Consider the following 19095-nt stretch of genomic DNA (forward strand, 5'->3'; position numbering starts at 1 on the left):
AACAGTCTTTGAAAAGGACTTTTATTAAAACTGAAAACGAGTGGATGATTTATAAATCAATTGCAGCTTAGTGAATTTACTTCAACAACAAATTTTTACTAGATATTAAAAAATGACACAAAGAATACACAGAGAAAACAATATAGCAAGATTCGTTGGATAAGATCACATATTTTGGCATTTACGAAGCACAATTAAATCTCATCTTTTCGTGTTATTTTTATCGTTTCCTGACCGATCCACTCTTCTTTTCCTCTGATTTCTGCTTTTTGACATCTTTCTTTCCCTTTGCTCCCAGATTTTCATAAACATCTTCATTTTTTCTGGAAAAAAAATCAGTATGACTGATTAGTCACTAACTTGAAGCAATTATTATAACCACCTCAACTTCTACAGAAACAAACGAGAAGTCCACTGCAATGCTTGGATATGAACATTTTAATTTAAATGCAGTTAGATTTAAATATGTGGAAAATCAAGTTGTTTTTAGTAAGTTCTCTTTTTTTATTTTGCTGTTTACTGCAGTTTTAATGTTTTTGTCAGCACCACATAAACCACATAAACGTGAGAAATAGAGACTTGCCAAACATTGTCCAGTAAGCCAATGATTAGTTCAACTCACGGTGATTTGAGCAAGGTCAAGCTGAATCAATACGAGATCTGAGATAAAATGCCCTATACTCAATCCATCTGTCTTTTTCAATGGGATATTGCACAACGGTTCTAAGGCTTACAAAAAGCTTGTATAAGCAGAATGGCCGTGTGACCGAGAGATCTTTGAACCGCCTACTTAAGTGGTCATTGGTTTAGGGAAGATATGGGGACGTGAGAGGAATGTTTTTTTTTAGTATTTGGAGATACGCTACAATCTGAAGTCTCAGTTGCATACTCACTTTGCAGAGGCTTTGCGACTGGCTTTCTGGTGTTTAGACTGAATTGAAAGGTTTCCATATTCAGTTTCTGTTTCCTGTAGCAGAAAGTTTAAAAAAAAACATCAATAGCAATACTAAATACAAAAGAGGGAAGAGACAGAGAACTGGACATAAGTCTTATCTTATCTTCTTATTTATAGTGTTGACTTTGATTAGATATCATGGAAACCAAATATTACTAACCCCAAACCAAATATTATTAATTTCCAGTGCAAACTTTCTGGCTTAATTTCCCTTTATTTCCTTAATTATATTTCAAAAACCCCTCACAATGATCCTCAGCCATTTTCTTACCATGACAGCCTTTCGTGTGACAGTATTCGTATCTATATACTGTAGCACAGCCAAGTAGATGAACTTGTACTGGGCTTCAGTTTGCACCATGCCAGACCGCTGGTCTCGGACCATCTGAATACACTTCTGGATGTCGATGTCACAGTCCAAACCTGACACAGACAACATCTTTAGAAACATTTATTTTTTTAATCGTGACCATGTTTGATCCAAGATCTATGATAAAGTACCACCCTGTGGTGTCCATGTGAAATGTGGTTGCGACAACTAAAAATAAGCCTATTATAAGATTATAAGACTAAGTATATTGATTTGTGTAAAACAAATTCTGGACCATTTCGAAGGGAAGCATATTAGCAAAACATATCGTAGATTCTAGAAAGCCTGGGGACATTCACAGGTGATAATGCTTTAATCAATGTGATTGCACTGCATCAACCCTAAGTTGCAATAAAAATGATGAATAATAATGAGTCTCCTGCTGAGAGAGCTGATCTGTGATCAGATTATCATTTTTCATCTCTTGATCTAAAATGAGTTTTGCCATGGCAACGTTCATTATTGTTTTGAGACAAAGATGAATATTGAAACTGTACTGACCCTGTCTCTAGAATGTTTATGTGCTTATTTAAAGTTGTAAAGCTCTCATTAAGAGCTGGAATTTTTTCGAAAGTGCCCAGGATTCCCAGTGGCCTGTAAAAACATCTTAAATTCACTAATTTCTCCACTGAGTTGAGAATTTATATATTTACGCATTTGGCTGACACTTATTCAAGGTATTCATTTAATGAGTTTATCCATTTCCTGGGAATCAAACCTATGACCTTTTAATGTGATGTTACCATAGAACAGTACCATGAAGGTATTACTGGTAACCAGACAGTTGGCGATAGACTTCCATAGTAGGGGGAAAAAATACAATGAAAGCCAATAGCTACCGTCAACTGACTGGTTACCAACATTCTTCATAAATCTTCTTTTGTGTTCAACAGAAGAAAGAAACTCATGCAGGTTTGGAACAACTTAAGGCTGAGTAAATGATGACAAAATTTTCATTTTTGGGTGAACTATCCCTTTAAGGGCTTTTCTGAAGGGCACAATGGCTAATAATAATTCATTACATTTTTTATATAGCGCTTTTCTTGGCACTCAAAGCGCTTTACATAGAAGGGGGGATCTCCTCAACCACCACCAATGTGCAGCATCCACCTGGATGATGCGACGGCAGCCATATTGCGCCAGAACGCCCACCACACACCAGCTTACTGGTGGAGAGGAGACATAGTGATGAAGCCAATTGGTATATATATATATATGGGGATGATTAGGAGGCCATGATGGACAGAGGCCACTGGGCAAATTTGGCCAGGATGCCAGGGTTACACCCCTACTCTTTCGAAAGACATCCTGGGATTTTTTGTGACCACAGAGAGTCAGTGCCTCGGTTTAACGTCTCATCCGAAGGACGGTGCTCTTTAACAGTATAGTGTCCCCATTACTATACTGGGGCGTTAGGACCCACTCAGACCACAGGGTGAGCGCCCCCTGCTGGCCTCACTAACACCTCTTCCAGCAGCAACCTGTTTTTTCTCAGAAGGTCTCCCATCCAGGTACTGACCAGGCTCAGCCCTGCTTAGCTTCAGTGGGCAACCAGTCTTGGGCTACAGGGTGATATGGCTGCTGGCTAATATCTTGCAATAGCTGGTGACTGAACCAGCAACCTTCTGGATTCCAGCCTGCTGACTTTAAAGCCTCAGAGATATCAGTTTTTACACAGTAAAAAACAGGTTCAAAAACCTCAAAAGAGGGTGTACTCACCTTTAGCATCAATCGATTCTAAAAGCATGTCGATTACTACAATGGTTCCTGTTCGTCCAATACCAGCACTGCCAAAAACACATTGAGCAACAACACATTGAAACTATCTCTTCCAACTTGCAGAGGTCATGAGACACTGAATGTCCCATAGCACATGTTACTAAAGAGTAAACAAACTATTAATTTAAAGGTTAAGTGTGGGAAGTGAGGGATCATGAGGAGTTCAAGCATGTACTGTGATTACAGTGGTGTGACTTCTGTTCTGGCTAAAACTCTCTGCTTAAACTTTTCAGTATGCATTACATGTCATGCCAAGAAATGAAATGAAATGAAATGTAATAAACTGTTTTCTCTGTTATAAAATAAAATGAAATAATTGTAACTTTTTAGAACAATTTGGAGTGATCAGTCCAACACAAAAAGATGAATTATGTATTTTCCTAGTGATGGTTTTTGTGAAGCACAAAATAAGTGGCATTTAACCAATGAATGCTGTCCATAAAAAGTCAAGAATATTCAGATGTACACTCTTAAGGCCCGTTCACACCAGGTATGATAACTATAATGATAACGAAAAAGATATATTTCTAAAAGAATAGCAGAGTCCATTCCACAACTATGACGATAACGGCACAGAGAAACAATATTGTTGGAATCATTTTCAGAATGATTTCATCCAGCTGATAAATGATAAAAAACATTGACAGCCAATCCGAATTCACCTAACTTAAAGAGCTTGAGCTTTTAAAGCGGAAGCCGACAACTGTAGTTGCCACTTATAATAAACAGAACGATATCGTGTGTTGGTGTGGACGCTAATATAGTTATCTTTATAATTATCATTCTTGGTGTGAACGGGCTTTTAGAATAAAAGGTTCAATGGGGCTCTATATAGGACCCTAGGGTTCTTGACTCAATTTTAAAGAACCCTTTACCAAAAGTTTCTACATAAGAAGTAATGTCTGAAATGATTAATAATAATACTTAATAATACTTTCATGTTTAACATGTTATTTTAAACATTTCTAGGGATAAAGTATGTTTATGAGCTGTTAAAATAAAAAATGAATTAAAACTAAATGAGTTTATTAAAACTAAATCCATAAAATTATCCCATGATGGGAACCCCGAAAAAGGTTCTATACATGAAGTGCCTGACAGAATCCTTATATAGAACCTTTTCTTCTAAGAGTGTATATTTTATGGACATCTGAAATGGCATGACATCATGCTTGTGCTCATGAAGCCCCCAAGTGGAGGAAGATGTTATTGTGAGTAAGTACAGTACCTGCAGTGGATGACCATGGGTGCAGATGAGGTGAGTTCATTCTGTTTCATGTTGACCTGCTCCAGAAAGCTAAGCACTCCACCGGGCTCTTGTGGCACGCCGTGATCCGGCCAGCTCAAATACTGGTAGTGCCAAATGGTCCGAGCTGGCTCTTTCTGGAATCAGAAAGGTAAAGAGAGAGATAGTCTACATGAAGGAAGAGAATTATCACAATGTGCAGTGCATTCATGCTTCAATGCTAATCAATCATCAATTACTTTATGCCACCTTTCTGGTTTAAGAAACATGTTTTACTTAATTAAAATGATATTGCCAACATAAACATTTATTAAATTGTACATACTGTACATTTATTAGTATTTCAAGGCACTCAAGCTTCAAGAAATAATTTCCTTCGTTTTACATCATGTGTTTTTGTTCTTGAATTTTAAAAAATCCTAAAGCTAAAGACCTAAATTGGTCTCACTTTTTTACCTGTTTATCTAACCATAATGCAATTGTGTTTTTCATAATAGAAACAGTTTTATTTACACAGTTTTTATTGGAATTAAATCTATAGCATGAAATGGAATGGGATCAAATAAAATAAAAACCGCATATGTTAACATAATATTATCTTTTCAGAACAATTTGGAGTGACCAGTCCAACACAAAAAGATTAATTATGTTTTTTTCCCAGGGACAGTCTTTGAGAAACACAAAATAAGTGGCATTTAAAGCAATCGACCAAAAGCCAAAGCTGAAACTTTAAGTGTTCTTACTTTTTGACCTTTTAATCTAACCATAATGCAACTCTATTTGTTAATAAAAGAAAAGCCACATTTTAAAGACACAATACTACTTACTTCATACAGTTTTTTAAAAATATATTATTGGAATCAAGGTGATGGAATGAGATGCAATGGAACAGAATGACATATAGGGACAGAATCTGGGCCACAGGTGCACTGCACAGAAATGTGCTCACAGAGGTATTGAAAAGACTCTTTTCTTACCCGATACGTTGATGTGAGCTCCATCACTCTGATCTTGTAATCAGTGGCATCCTTCTCATTCAGTAACGTCACTATATATCTGCCTACGTCCTTTGACTCTCCCTCAACAGTAGGCCAGTATGGCACACACTTATTCTGCAGAGATTAACAAAAGATAAACCATGAAACGTTACATTTGAAGTCAGGAGATCTTCTTTTCTACTTTTTTTTTTAAAAGCGAGGCTATAGAGATGTACTGTTTCACACAGAAAACTAAGCCAGAAGACATTACTGAATTACATAAATGAGAAAGCCATTTTAATAGTTACATTAATAATAGTTACTGCATTTAATAATAATTGAAATATAAATTCTAAATAAAACAATCATAGAATTATTAACTGGATAAATGTCAAGAAGAACTAACCCGTCCTTTCTCAACCTCCCTTGTTGTCATGACGATTACTCGTGACTCTGCTTGCCACATCATTTGCCAAAAATCGCCTACAGTTGTTGCGAGGCAGCCTTGACAAGCAATGTAAATCTTCTGGTGATTAATATCCATTAATTTGTTCTGTGAACACATACACATAGAAAGAGAGAGATGATGGAAAAGAGAGGGTTTAAACAAGACATTTTAAAGATGCAATTTGAGAGAGTTATGATTATGTTGTGGACGTACTACAACATAGTTGGCATTGATGTAATCAGAGCCGACAACATTGGGATCACCGCTCTGTAGGATAACCCTGGTTTCATCAACTGAAAGGGGAAGAAATGGGAATATTTATTATTTGTAAATAATAGCAAGATGGCTAACCTCTTATAAGCAGGCTTATATTTATTTATAACTGCTAAACTTATATTTAATTTATTCATTTTTAAAAGAAACAATGCAGTGTGATCAGATTCATTGCTCACAGGGAAGGATGTTCTTGTATCTGTTTTTGCTTTTGTTTTCTGGTCTCATTCCTTCATCTCTGCTCTTCGTTACCTTAGTTTCCAACTTCTGCAGAGCCTGCAAGCAGAAAAACAGATTTTTAAATCAAGAATAGCACAGACAGTAAGGGAAATTAAGACAGAAAGTACACGTGACCACATCCTGCCTGTTGAGAGTGGCTCTGAACAACCGTTTGGCTCCTGTGGTTTAACCTTACTACGACCAGAGATCAGTATGACGCACTAATTTTAGCAACAGTTGATCAAATTAATTTGCCATCTGGTACCAATTGTTATAAGTACAAAAAGGGCTGTTAAAGTGCACAAATTGTCTTTAATCAGACTCATAACTCATGTAGATGTTGCTGCTAAATATGCTTTCTACAAAACACATACCTTCGAGTTTCTGTCTTTTTGTCATTTATGTAAAAAATTTAACTGTGTTTTTAAAGTAATAAATTAAAATAATCAGTTATCTCATACGATCTGATTGCTTCGACAGAACAAAAAGTGGGCCAAAGGCAACACGGATTATGTTGAGTGGGAAATAGACCCTCAGTTGTGGCCTAACAGACTACAGGCTGCTGTTAGGTGTGAACGGAATAACTCCAGCCCACAAACCCAAAACTACCACTGTGTGGGAATAACATATATGATTTTTACCCAGGTAGGACTAATCTAAAGACATTTTTTTAAGTAAATGTGGTTTCTCCTTGGCAAGTCGAAGCATTCATTGGTCAAGACTGAAATCTTCAAAAAAAATTAAGATTACACTTCAATAACATACACTACCGTTCAAAGGTTTGGGGTCGGTACGATTTTAAATACTTTTAAAAGAATTCTCTTCTGCTAACCATGGCTGCTCTTATTTGATTAAAAATACAACAATAATCAGTTATAGTATTAAATATTATTCCAGTGTAAATCAGCTGTTTTCTGTGTGAATATATAGTGAAGTGTAATTTATTCCTGTGATCAAAGCTGAATTTCCGGCATCACCAGTGTCAGTGTCTTCAGTGTCAAATGATCCTTCACAAATCAGTATAATATGAGGATTTGATGCTCAAGAAACATTTATTATTATTATCAATGTTGAAACAGTTGTTGGTCTGTCAGTTGTACAGTTTTTTTTGTTTTTTTTAGGATTCTTTGATGAATAGGAAGTTCAAAAGATCAGCATTTGTTTGAAATAGAATCTTTTGTAACATTATAAATGTCTTTACTGTCCTTGATAAATAAAAGTATTGATTTCTTTCCTCAAAAAAATAAAATTCTCACTGACCCCAAACTTTTGAACGGTAGTGTATTTCCAGTCAGCAATAAAATCTGATCATCTTTAAAATCTGTTTAGCTCAAATCACTTTTGTGTATGTGTGTGTGTGCTTGCGCGCATGTGTGTATTTTTCAGGCTGGTCCAGCTAATATGCAAGCGTGTTCTAGTATAAAATAAGTTCTTTTAACTGAAAAGCGGGAATTCCATATTAATTCTCCATGTATGTTTGTTTAAGTAGCATTGATGGACTATTTCCAAAATACAGTTATTTTCCAAATAAATCTCACAAAGAGCACGTACAATGTAGTTGTGATTCTAATGCATGAAGAACTTGTGATTCATCTACAGCAGGTGGTGAATAACCTTTAAAAACGTCACTCACATCAAACTCTTCCCAGAACCCAGCTTTTATCTTTTTATCAGCCCCATCCATGTTCTCTCTCTCTGAGGTTTGGTCGAGCTGCTTTACTCTGCTCTCAATATCAGCTGCGTTCAACCTCGTGGAGTAATAAGGCTGGGGAAAAGAGAGGTGGGTAAACATCATGGGAGAAGAGCAAGACATACATCAAGACATCAGACAGACAGACAACAGAAAGGAGGAGATTGACAGACAGAAAGGGCAAAAATTAATCACAACATTAAAGGTGCTTCCCACAGTTCTATGTAATTTGCCATTTTGTCACACTATAAAATACATTACTCAGTTTCAAAGATATTTTCCAGTTGTTATCTCTGTTCAGCTGAACAGATGCTCAACATTTAGCCACTATAAAAGTAATAGTAGATCACTATAACTGCAACTTATCCATATGATCACAAATAACAAAATCAAAAAGGGTTTTAAAATCAAATCAGTTTCAGCCAAATATCTCAAAATGTACAAATCAATGTGACCATAGTCAATTCCCACAGTTAATACCAGAAGCTGATTGGTTGCTAGTGTTCTTGTTGCAGGCTTGCATGACATTTAAGAGATTTAACACATGTTGGTACCCTGCCCAATATAAATGTTCTTTACCTGTTTGAGATAAACCATTGTCCCAGACAACTCCTCAATACCAGTGCGTTTGAAATGCTCCACGAGGTCTGTCAAAGTGTCAAAATTCTCTTTACCACCAACTGTGTAGCGGTCATTCTGAAAATAAACATGCATAAGAAAGTTAATCAGTCACTCGGATTCCTACACAAGGGTAACACGAGGTTCAGTGGCACCTTAACTTGATGCCAAGGACCCCCAAATAATACTTATTATTAAAATATAAAGAATAGACAGCTATGTATTTTTTTGACACATTTATCCTGTGTGATTTCACTCTAATCGAGGTGGATGGATGCTCTCATGTTCACACTGGTGTAGAAAATGTCCAAATATGTTTTGTCTTAATCTTGCAAAGTATATGGGTTTTGATTAATTATTTTGCTTGAAAAGTTTGCTTATGCTATTCTTATTAAAAATTAATAAAGAACGGTCATTCCGATTTTACTTTTATTGTACAACCTGTGAGAATGTTCTATCATTAAACCTAAAATACCATCACCAAAATGGTGACAAAGAAAGCTTTCTGTGTCTTTAAATCAGATTAAAAACAGAAGCTGTCCATTGGCAAGGGCTTACAACTTCTTGGATAAACTAGGGTTGACTTAGGCTGGTTTAAGACGTTTTAGGCCTTAACTGCATTGTTTGGTTCTCTGAGCTGATTAGAACCGTCTTCACAAAACACTGTTTGTTCTGTTAATCAGCTCACAGGGCAACAATGCAACGCTGGCATTTTGTGCTCTTTGAACCTCACTAACGCACATACACATGCGCACATACCAGTGGAATAAATTAACAATCGACAGGCAGTGCGTTGACCTGATTTTCCCTCAGTCATAATCTTCTACAATTTATTTAAACAGCACAACAATAGAGCTTATTTAGAGTCCCGAGTGGGGCATGACCACCCCCGCTACCATCCAACGCGCTCATGACTCAAAGTCCAGTCGCGTTTTTCAGGTAAGTGCAAATGTGTGTATTGATGTCAAACTGTGTGTACCATATGTAAAACGTAAAACATTTTTTAGCATTTTTGTTATTTGCTAAATTTATGAAAATAATTCCACGTAAACAACATGTTGTTGATAAAGATGCTTAGATCTATACAAAATTACATATTCAGCTAAATATTTTAACGGTTTACCATCTAAATAAGCCATGTGTACAGTGCCCTATGGAAGTAAGTAAACAGTCTAGGTGTGAGGTTTTTAACAATATCAGCATAAATCATATTTCATTTGTGATAGCTTTGCATTGAAAGGGGACAACACACAAAAAATAAAAATATAAAAAATCATTAGATAAAAAAAGAATTCATGATAGAAAATACTTTTATAAATGAGCTATTTGTATTGCAAATAGTATTTAATCATTTATTGCTAATCCTAAATAATAACTGCAAGTTAATGCATTTACACCAACAAATAAGGATTTATGTTGATATTGTCCAAAACCCCACTTTGAAACTTTTTTAAGAGAAATTGCAACTAATCATTGGACTTGAAACAAGCTTATGAAGTAACATATTCTGTTCACGTTCATTATAGGTACTTGCTGTTAAGATTAATGCAGAACACTGACCTCTTTTGACTCACAACAATCATACATGTATGAGCAAATGCACTTACGTTGCACATGATCTTGATATGGGAGACCTTCCTACCAACACTGCTCATATCACCGGTGAGAGCAGACAGAACAAAGTCTCCTGGTTTAGAGAGCGACTCCCTAACCAGGAACGTCCCGGGCTCATCGCGCTCACGGAGCAGCTTCTCAGCGCTTGGACCCGACAGGTGGCCATGGTACCACCTGAAGATACAAATGCAAAAGGGAAAAAAGTCATTGTGAAGTTTCGATTCCTGTTGTGTACTAGATGTTCTTATGATATACACTTTTAATAGTAAAACATAGAGGATATCCTGCAAACACGGTTCAAAGAAATGTCTCTGACGCAAATAAACCAGACAGTCAAGATATTTAGAGAATGATAGTGCCTAAAAATAAAAATAAATTAAACTAGGGCCAATGCAGCTGCACCACAAACCACTGCAGCCATAAACAAAAACACACAAGGCTGAACATTTATGTCACGTATGCATTTCCAGTGTGTGTATATTTATTAGCAATTCTGGATCATGATGCAAAAGTATGGTGGTCCTCACGCTCTAGCCTACTAAAATGTACTTACAATTGGACTCAGTTCTCAATTTCTACATCTCAGCTTCCTGTACTGCGGTCGGAAAATTTTCTGATGACAAGATTTCTTGACTCGAGACTTAGAGAGTGTATTTTTAGCTTGTCCTTCCTTCTCTGTTCTCTTGAGAGAGAGAAAACGCTTGCTAAATCGCCCTTCTGGGGGTTCTTCCATGATTGCTCTCTGTCAACTACAACCGGTGTTTTAGTTTGTATGATTTTGATCCCTCTGAATAATTATAATAAATAAAAAAAGTATTATATTTTTAAATAAAATGAATAATTATAATAAAAACAAAATTATTATGTTTTTAAATAAAATGATATTTATGAAAAACAACTTGAACACAAATATATAATATTCTATATATAAATAATATAAAATTCTTCTGTGATTCTTAAGTTCTCTGTCTTTGCTAAAATTATACATAATACTAAAAGTTAAGCCTAAGAGTGACTGGACACATTTCAACTAGACATCTCTCTTATTATTAAGACACTATGTCATGCAAAATTATGCCTTTTTGTTTATAATCAGCAATAATATTTTCATTGCATCTCAGTCCTTTATGAAGGGATCTAGATCTCTGCTCTTTTATGTTTTCAATTTAAGACTGGACTTGTGATCAAAGTTCCATGCATTATCAATGCAAGCAATAACTCTGGCATTTAACATTTCACAAGTTCACTCTTACAACATTTGGCGTGTTGTCCGAGGGGAGGGTTTGGCCCGAACCCAGAGTACTCCTGCAACCATTGACTGAGACAGGAACCAGCCAAGAGTGAGGCATTGGGATGGCGGTGGGATGCTGCAAAACTGTCATGGGACAGAGGTGAGGGAAGGCTATATATACAGGCCTTTTCTCGCAGTTGGATTACCTGAACATGCTCTTCTCGAACTTTGTTAAATAAACTTCATTTAATCATTTATGTGAGTATCAAATGTATATACATTACACAATCTGTCATTGCAAATTCTCTTCCAACTCTATCACAAGTTACGTGATAGACTTGAGAATATCACCTCTCACCATATAGAAACAGCGTCATGCAGATTGATGTGCTGTATTGTGAGTCTTTGGTGACTATTTTCTACATTTGAAAGACAATTATGATAAAATAGCATTACAAATTCTGCTCTTTTCAGAAATCAAGCCCTTTTTATACGTGAGAAGATATGCTCACCCTAACTAAGAAACCGTGGTTATACATAGTTGTTATAAATTTCCTCTGTAAACCTATAATAAAGTCACTTTAAACGGGATCATTTGCCCTTACAATGAAAGTCAGTGGGGTCCAAATATATTTTTGGGCCCCACTGGCTTTCATTGTATGGAAAAAAACAGTAGAATCCTTCCTCAAACATAAATTTTTGTGTTATGCAGAAGAAAGTATAGGGCCGGTTCACACAGAACGCATTTTTGCTGTCAAAAAACATGAGATGCAGGTCAGGGGAACGACTAAAAAGTGCATGTTTTTTTTTAAAGTTGAACTTCTTTTAACTTGAGTGTCGTGTTTTAGAACGCTGTGTAATGCGAGACAACGCAAAATATGCGAGATGTGAGCGCAACAGTTAAAGAAGTCCGTGTATGCGTTTACATTGAAAAACAATGGAAAAGTAGTGCAGTGGAATGGAAAAATGTGTTCGGTGTGGATGTGACCTCAGTATGCATACTGCATGTTTTCTGTCCGTTAAACAACAACACCCATCAAAGAGCTCATCATCAGCATGACCAAAAAAGAGAAAGATAGACAGAAGGGTGGGGGACAGAGAGCGAAGATAGACAGTAGAGAGATGAAGGAAGGGCTGAATGGGTCTGGTCACTGTTTGCAAATGTGTCAAAACTAAAGTTTCCAACCGCAGTTGAGAAGAGGAAGTCAGACACATGGCAGAGGAAGGCGTAGAATGTGTCTGCAAATGCTTCAACATGAAATAAGGAGCTCAAATTGAATTCAATGAATTGTGGGATTCAAAATCTAATTTGAACCTGGAAGAAAATACTAGCATTTAACAACATTATGAATGAATAAGAAAAAGACTTTGCATATTTCCAAGTCACTAATCAAATTTGTGACATTGATTATGTGAGGATCTTTGCACATGCAGCTGGTCAGGTGGTCTTGCTTTTATTGAAGCACAAGATGTTCTTTGGATCAATGTGGACAGTATCATTTGTGGAGCTCGTGCAACTCGAGTGCAAGTCAAATAAACAAAAGGGACGAACTAAATACAACGATACTCTAAAATTCAATTTAACATTTGACTCAAATTGGTATGCTAGTAATAATATAATATAATATAATATTTAATTAAAATGTGAATTTGAATTTGTAATTGAAAAAAAGTATTTAGTTGAAAGAATGCAAAATACATTTTTCTAGCAGTCTCATACATTTGCGCTGGCAAATATTTACTTTAATTTGTTAAATGTATAAATTATTTATAATTATCATAATTTAATTATAATAATTCACTTTACCTTACACTGCATTAATCATTAGATTAATGATCATTATATTAATCAGCTGTATTTTTTGTTTAGCCAATCTTAAATTCAGTGAATAATTGTCTGTCATATACTATATATGTATGTTAAAAAAATGAAATCTGAAACCTTTCACTCCTATATGTATTCTTTTTTTTTTTTTGCACCATAAAAATAATTAATAAAGAAAAATATCCAGATAAGGTGCATTTTCCAGTGCTTGTCATTCATGTACCTACAGTACACGTGTATCTTACATCAGACTTATGATTAGCAATGCTGATTCAGGATGTTGTGTAAGCAGGATAAACTGATATACTGTTTAAAGTTCTCAAATTGTGTGGTCAGAACGTATTAGAATCTGCAGCAGCAGACTGCTTTAGAATATGTAAATTCGGTGTAAACGTAAAGCAAAAGAGACCATGTTAAATGATTTATGGTAACACGTCTCTTGCCAAATTAAGTGAATCTGCTGCTGTTGGGAATTTCAACTCTTTATTTATAAAGATTAATGTCAGCGGTGGAAGGAATTGTGGAGATTTATATCAAGTTTTGTTCCTCAGTTTCTGATGTAACTGAAAGTAGAATGTGGAAGACTTCCAATGTGTGATAAAATGACTGATCATGTGACGCTTTTACAATACATCAAACAGCAGGGACAGACTCCTCTTAGACGACATTTTGTCATATTGCACATTTTTACAGTGGCAATATCACAGACCTCCAGAAACTGCATACATGTGGATCATTCCACTCCATAACAATTTTTCCATTCATTTGCCATTAATATTTTGCCATGTAGCAACCAGTGTTGGGGAAGCTACCGGTCAAGCTTCAATTTGTTTTTGTTTTTAAATAGGTCAACTACAGACAAACTACTAAAGTATCTAATTTTTGTTGACATGCTAACAAAAGTGGCTAACTACACAACTTCAATGTAATTAGCTTCTATTAGTTACTATCTTATAGCTAAAAAGCAATACGTGCTATTTGAAGAAGTAGGTAGCCACACTAGTTACTAACACAAAAAGCTAATTACATTGAAGCTATATAGTTAACCATTCTTTGTTAGCTAGAGTAGAGTAGCTAGTATTTATCTGCCACAAAAAAATCAGTTGAAGCTTACAGTTAGCATGACAGCATTTGAACAGATACATTTACATAAAATACCACTGCTAAACTACAAAACTCCCAAACACCTCTCCAAAAGTGCAAAGCAGCAAAACTTCCTTCACCGATAACAGCACTGTATATTAGTTGTAAAATATAATACATGTAAATTCTTAGCCTTATGAGGAAAATGACTGAGTTTCCCTGTCTTAGAAATTCCTTAAAAAGACCAGTAAAGCCAGTGGATATGTTTACATGGACAGCAATAATTTGACTGGATCCACTGACAATGGCATAAGTCTGAATATAAATTTGCAAATATAAATTTCCAATTACCCAAATACCGTAGCACTATGCGTATCTGCATTAAGCTTAACATCGAACAATGAAGTTGCATAATGCGAGACATGGAAATTTGGACATGGACATTCTGACTTTGACCATTTGAGTTTTTAACATAAATCTGTTTTGACTAAACTCTTTACCTTCTAGCTATTGGGGGGGGGGGGGGGGGGATATAACATTTATCATTATATAACATAATCATTTACGGGGGGGATATAACATTTATCATTTACCAGAATGATAAATGTTACATATTTGAATATAATCAATATCAGAAAATAATGCATCTACTGTATTTGTGGAGGGCCTCGTTATTTTGGATATGGTGTTGTAAAAAGCGAACAGTAAATACCTATGTGAACATTATAATCGGAATGTTTTATATGGTCATGACAGGAGTTAAGAAAAAATAGAACTTTGCATACACAAGTTTAGTAAGTGTTTTTACCATGTTAACACAATTTTTATAGAGCAGTATGTGCATTGGCAAAACTCGTACTGTAATGGCAATGATGTAACGGAAACCTTTGAAATGAGGTATATCAGTCTCACAAATAATTTAGATCAATGATGGCATCCCCAAAATCAAATAATCAACAGTTTGTAATAGTTATTTCCGTCAGTTAGTTTTGTAATAAGCCCGACTTCATCAGGATACAGGGTCAAATATGATGGCTTACCTCTCAGTGGTGGGATCAGAACAGTTTAAGGGGTATTTGAGCTCAATAACGGTCCCATCTTTATCCTGTAGAGTTCCATGATCTCCAGTGTAGTACTCCACCAACTCGGCTAACGTAGCAAACTTCTCCCCGCCGTAAAGGTCATAATAATCACCCGTGTTCTGAATCCTAATATGCGTGACTATTTCCCCCACTCTGAGAGAAAGAGGAAGAGAAGGAAAGAGGTTTTATGATGTACCATTCTCAGTAAAATTTAATTTCTGTTTATCGGCTTACTGTTAATCAGATAGAACATGCATGGCATCTCAATTAGGACCCTATACATAAATTAGTTGTTTCTTTCAGAGGCAAAATCCAACAACATCAGGACTTAATGTCGCAGGAAATGGAGTAATAGTAACTTTACAAAGTGTGTAGAAATTGTATGTGAGTGTGTAGTAACTACTTCACTTGAAGGGTTATTCACAAATGATCGCAGTAATATTTCTTGTATTTATTACCCCAATTCTGTTTCCTCGGGCTTAGCTTCCTGAGCTTGAATGATTCAATACCTTCTCAAAAAAATAGCTATGTTCATGTATGCCAGCAAACCAACTTTGGTTATGTGATTTGGAACTGTGGTGCAGTAAATAGGACACATTCTAGTAACATGCAAGGAGGACTTACAGGAATGCAGGTTCAAATCCGACCTGATCTAAGTCCTTCCCATTCCCTTTCTCTGTCTTTACACTGTACTGTCAGCTTTATAATAGCCTAATAAAAGGCTTTTAAAGCCTGTATTTAAAAAAATGGAATTTATGACTTATGATTTATGATTCTACACTAAATTACAGTATTAGTGACACTTAATTTCCATTATTGTTGTTAACATTGTAATTGTATTATATTGTAGGGTTAATAAACTACAAATGTGGTAAACAAATAAAGGTGCCTTCATAAAAGCATGACATATTTTCAATTATTAAACATGGAAGATTTATTCTAGGCTACATGCAAATATGAAAACATGCAAATTTAAACAAATATTCTTCAAATTGCTCTAAATATGTTTATCTGTATAGAACAGAACAAAATAGATTACAATATAAGTCAATCTAATTGTCAGAATCGTATGGCACGACACGTGCCAGTTTTGAGCTTTTGACACTTCTCTTTGCCCTTTAGAAATGAACTGACATTAGGCTGGCATTTAGTAACACCGAATTATTACGTGACAACATCGCAGACAATTCTACTAATCAGCCTATTGATGTTGTTCATCATTAAGTAGACCATTTTTATACAAAGTAGAATTGACAAAAATAGACACATTTTATGTCTGAAGCATATTTTACAGTCTATGTATAAATCAAATGAATTACGTTTATGGAAATAATAAACACACAAATAAATGCGTGAATTATTGTATTGTTATGTAAAGTGAACTGTAGGTAGCAGGTGCATGAATAAAAGAAAAAAGAAAAAAAGAGAGAAGAAAATAAAAACAAAAGATTGTTTAAGAAAGTACATCAAAATGTATTTAAGGTCAGAAAACCACAACCCACACCAACGCTTTTGAAAAGAACAAGACAAAAATGTGATGGACAAAACACAAATACAGAATCAAATTAACCCCACAAATAATGAAATGTTAATTCGCTCATTGTGTGTGATGTCTGCCTAGAGCGAGAAAAATAAATGCTTGTTATCTATTCCAAAATAATCTAATAATTGGTTTGAAGAGTATATAAATGTTGTCTGACAAGCTCTTGAACTAAACACGGTCAGAATCAGAGGAACAAAGACGAGTCTCAAACCAGTCTAACACAGAAACATTTCATAAAAAGAGCAGATAGTCCTGGAAAGTAGTGAAGGCTATCTGTCACCCAATCTGACCTCAGCTTATCCTCAGAACCAAATGTTCACCTCTAAATGACAACATAAAAAGTTGCTCAAAATTGACATTTTTATCAAACCAAAAAAGTGCTGTACCTAACAGACAGGGAGAAATCGCCAGCATTCTTCTTGCTGGGTCGGGCCAGGAAGCTGCCATGGACGCCTCGGGTCTTCAAAACGGTCTCTGCGTCTATTCCAGACAGATCTCTGTGGAACCACCTGTTTAACATGGAAATTAGCATCTGTTAATATGATAATAATATTACATTTTACATGAATGCCATCACACGAATAGTACAACATATTGTACGTAGACAACTGTACGCAAGCCAAATATTTAATAATTAAAAGTTGTTCATTAAAAAAACGAATATATTTTGTTCAAAGTAAAAATAAAAAACAATATTTGGACAAATTGTGGCAGTCAAATGTTAGTGTAACATTTGCATAGTTGATGTGATGAACTGCACCTGTGGTTTAGAACACCTGTGTGGACTAGAGGGGGAAACTGACTTCATACATGTCATCTACATCTTGGTTGGTCAAAATTTAACTGCAAAAATGGCTCAGAAAAATGAAATTTGTTCTGAGAAAACCACTACCATAATTTGATCCAAATTTTGTTATGCATTGCATTAATGCATTTATAAAAGAGTCCAAATACTTTAGGCTGTGTGTGTGTGTGTGCGTGTGTGTGTGTGTAGAGGAGGCACAGAGCTGTTCAAAAGCAAATATGCAAATGCAAATGAAAGTGTTCATTTATAATGATGTATAATGATCATTCATGGGACGGTGAAGCACATGTAAAAACAAGCACACTCTACCATGGCCTACCAAACCACCAAATGCATTTGCAGAAATGCACATAAAGCCCAGGCAGGCATGCATCAACATAAATACAAGTTGCACTTTGCAGTTGCATTCACACACACACACACACACACACACAAAAAGCCTTTTTACACATTATGCAAAACGCACAGATAAGGGGCTGAGAAAACATAAGCAAACCTGAAAAAGGGAAGATGATGAGTTGAACAAGATTGGAACAAGAGAGTCTCAACTTACCGAACCATCTTCCTATTTCAAATGTTCCTCTTCAATATCCTCCTCTTCCAGTCAAAAAGAAAAAGAATTGAATGCACATTAATATTGTAATAAATAAGATACATGCATAAACATAATCCAGAGCTGTAAAGAAGAGTCTTCTTCTCTTTGTCTCAAACGTCTGCTGCACTCATCCTCTACTTTTCCATTTGGCTCCCTCCTTCTATAACTTGTGCATTGACATCCCTCCACACAACCAACCACAGCCCATAATCATTTGTCTACCGGCATCATACCTGCCCTCTCTGCTTCTCCTCTCTCGAAACGTAAACAGTGTTTTCGGTGCTTTGAAGAGCAGGTCGTCCTGACAGTGTATATAAGCCTGTTGTATGTCCCTCCCTCTCTCACTCTCTCATGCACTGTTACAAACTCCTTCCTTCCTTTTTGTGGCTTGTTCATAAAACAGTGAAAGCAACAAGAGAGATAGAGAAAGATCCTGAGATGGCAGATTGATTTCCTGGTTCTTCAAGTCCTTTTAGTCAAGAACTAATCCAGACAAACGTCCAGCTCACAGTTTGAAACTAAAAGAGACAAATAGAGGAACTACAGGCTGAGCAAAATATCACAAACAACAATGAAATGCAAATTACCCTCACTTACAGCTTCTGAATGTACTTCTCTTGCTTCCTTTCATTTATGCCTTTTTTCTCGCAGGTTGATTTGTTGATTTCACAGGTTGGTGTCAGTCTGACAGTTAAAGTCCATTTTGTCTAGTGTACATTGCACTTCCTTGTTTCAAGACTTT

At 35.7% G+C, this 19095-nt stretch overlaps 1 protein-coding gene across 2 annotated transcripts; it reads right to left on the bottom strand.

Annotated features, from left to right (window-relative positions):
* Positions 1 to 19095, bottom strand: ptpn6 (protein tyrosine phosphatase non-receptor type 6). 2 transcript variants are annotated; one of them, XM_056258455.1, is made up of 17 exons: positions 18951 to 19095; positions 18587 to 18871; positions 18312 to 18355; positions 17340 to 17462; positions 15369 to 15563; positions 10183 to 10363; positions 8537 to 8653; positions 7901 to 8032; positions 6228 to 6324; positions 5989 to 6068; positions 5734 to 5880; positions 5328 to 5462; positions 4333 to 4487; positions 3045 to 3112; positions 1227 to 1378; positions 894 to 967; positions 1 to 323 (listed from the first exon to the last, which is right to left on the bottom strand). In XM_056258455.1, exons 3-17 carry the CDS (start codon positions 18317 to 18319, stop codon positions 221 to 223), a joined length of 1767 nt encoding a protein of 588 aa, XP_056114430.1. In that variant the 5' UTR covers positions 18320 to 18355; positions 18587 to 18871; positions 18951 to 19095; the 3' UTR covers positions 1 to 220. The 2 variants fall into 2 exon arrangements, with proteins under 2 accessions (XP_056114430.1, XP_056114429.1); XM_056258454.1 differs by lacking the exons at positions 18312 to 18355; positions 18587 to 18871; positions 18951 to 19095 and having other exon boundaries at positions 17340 to 17473.

This window comes from Rhinichthys klamathensis, unplaced genomic scaffold, assembly GCF_029890125.1.
Source record: "Rhinichthys klamathensis goyatoka isolate OS25496 unplaced genomic scaffold, OSU_Roscu_1.1 h1tg000152l_1, whole genome shotgun sequence".
Lineage (NCBI taxonomy): Eukaryota > Metazoa > Chordata > Actinopteri > Cypriniformes > Leuciscidae > Rhinichthys > Rhinichthys klamathensis.

Excerpts from the sequence above, each read along its gene's own strand:
- ptpn6 (XM_056258454.1), bottom strand. The coding sequence starts at position 17,473 with ATGTTAAACAGGTGGTTCCACAGAGATCTGTCTGGAATAGACGCAGAG. Across the intron at positions 10,364-15,368 it reads TCTGATCCCACCACTGAGAG|GTGGTACCATGGCCACCTGT; the intron begins GTAAGCCATCAT and ends TTGTATCTTCAG. Across the intron at positions 8,654-10,182 it reads ATATCAAGATCATGTGCAAC|AATGACCGCTACACAGTTGG; the intron begins GTAAGTGCATTT and ends GTTTATTTTCAG.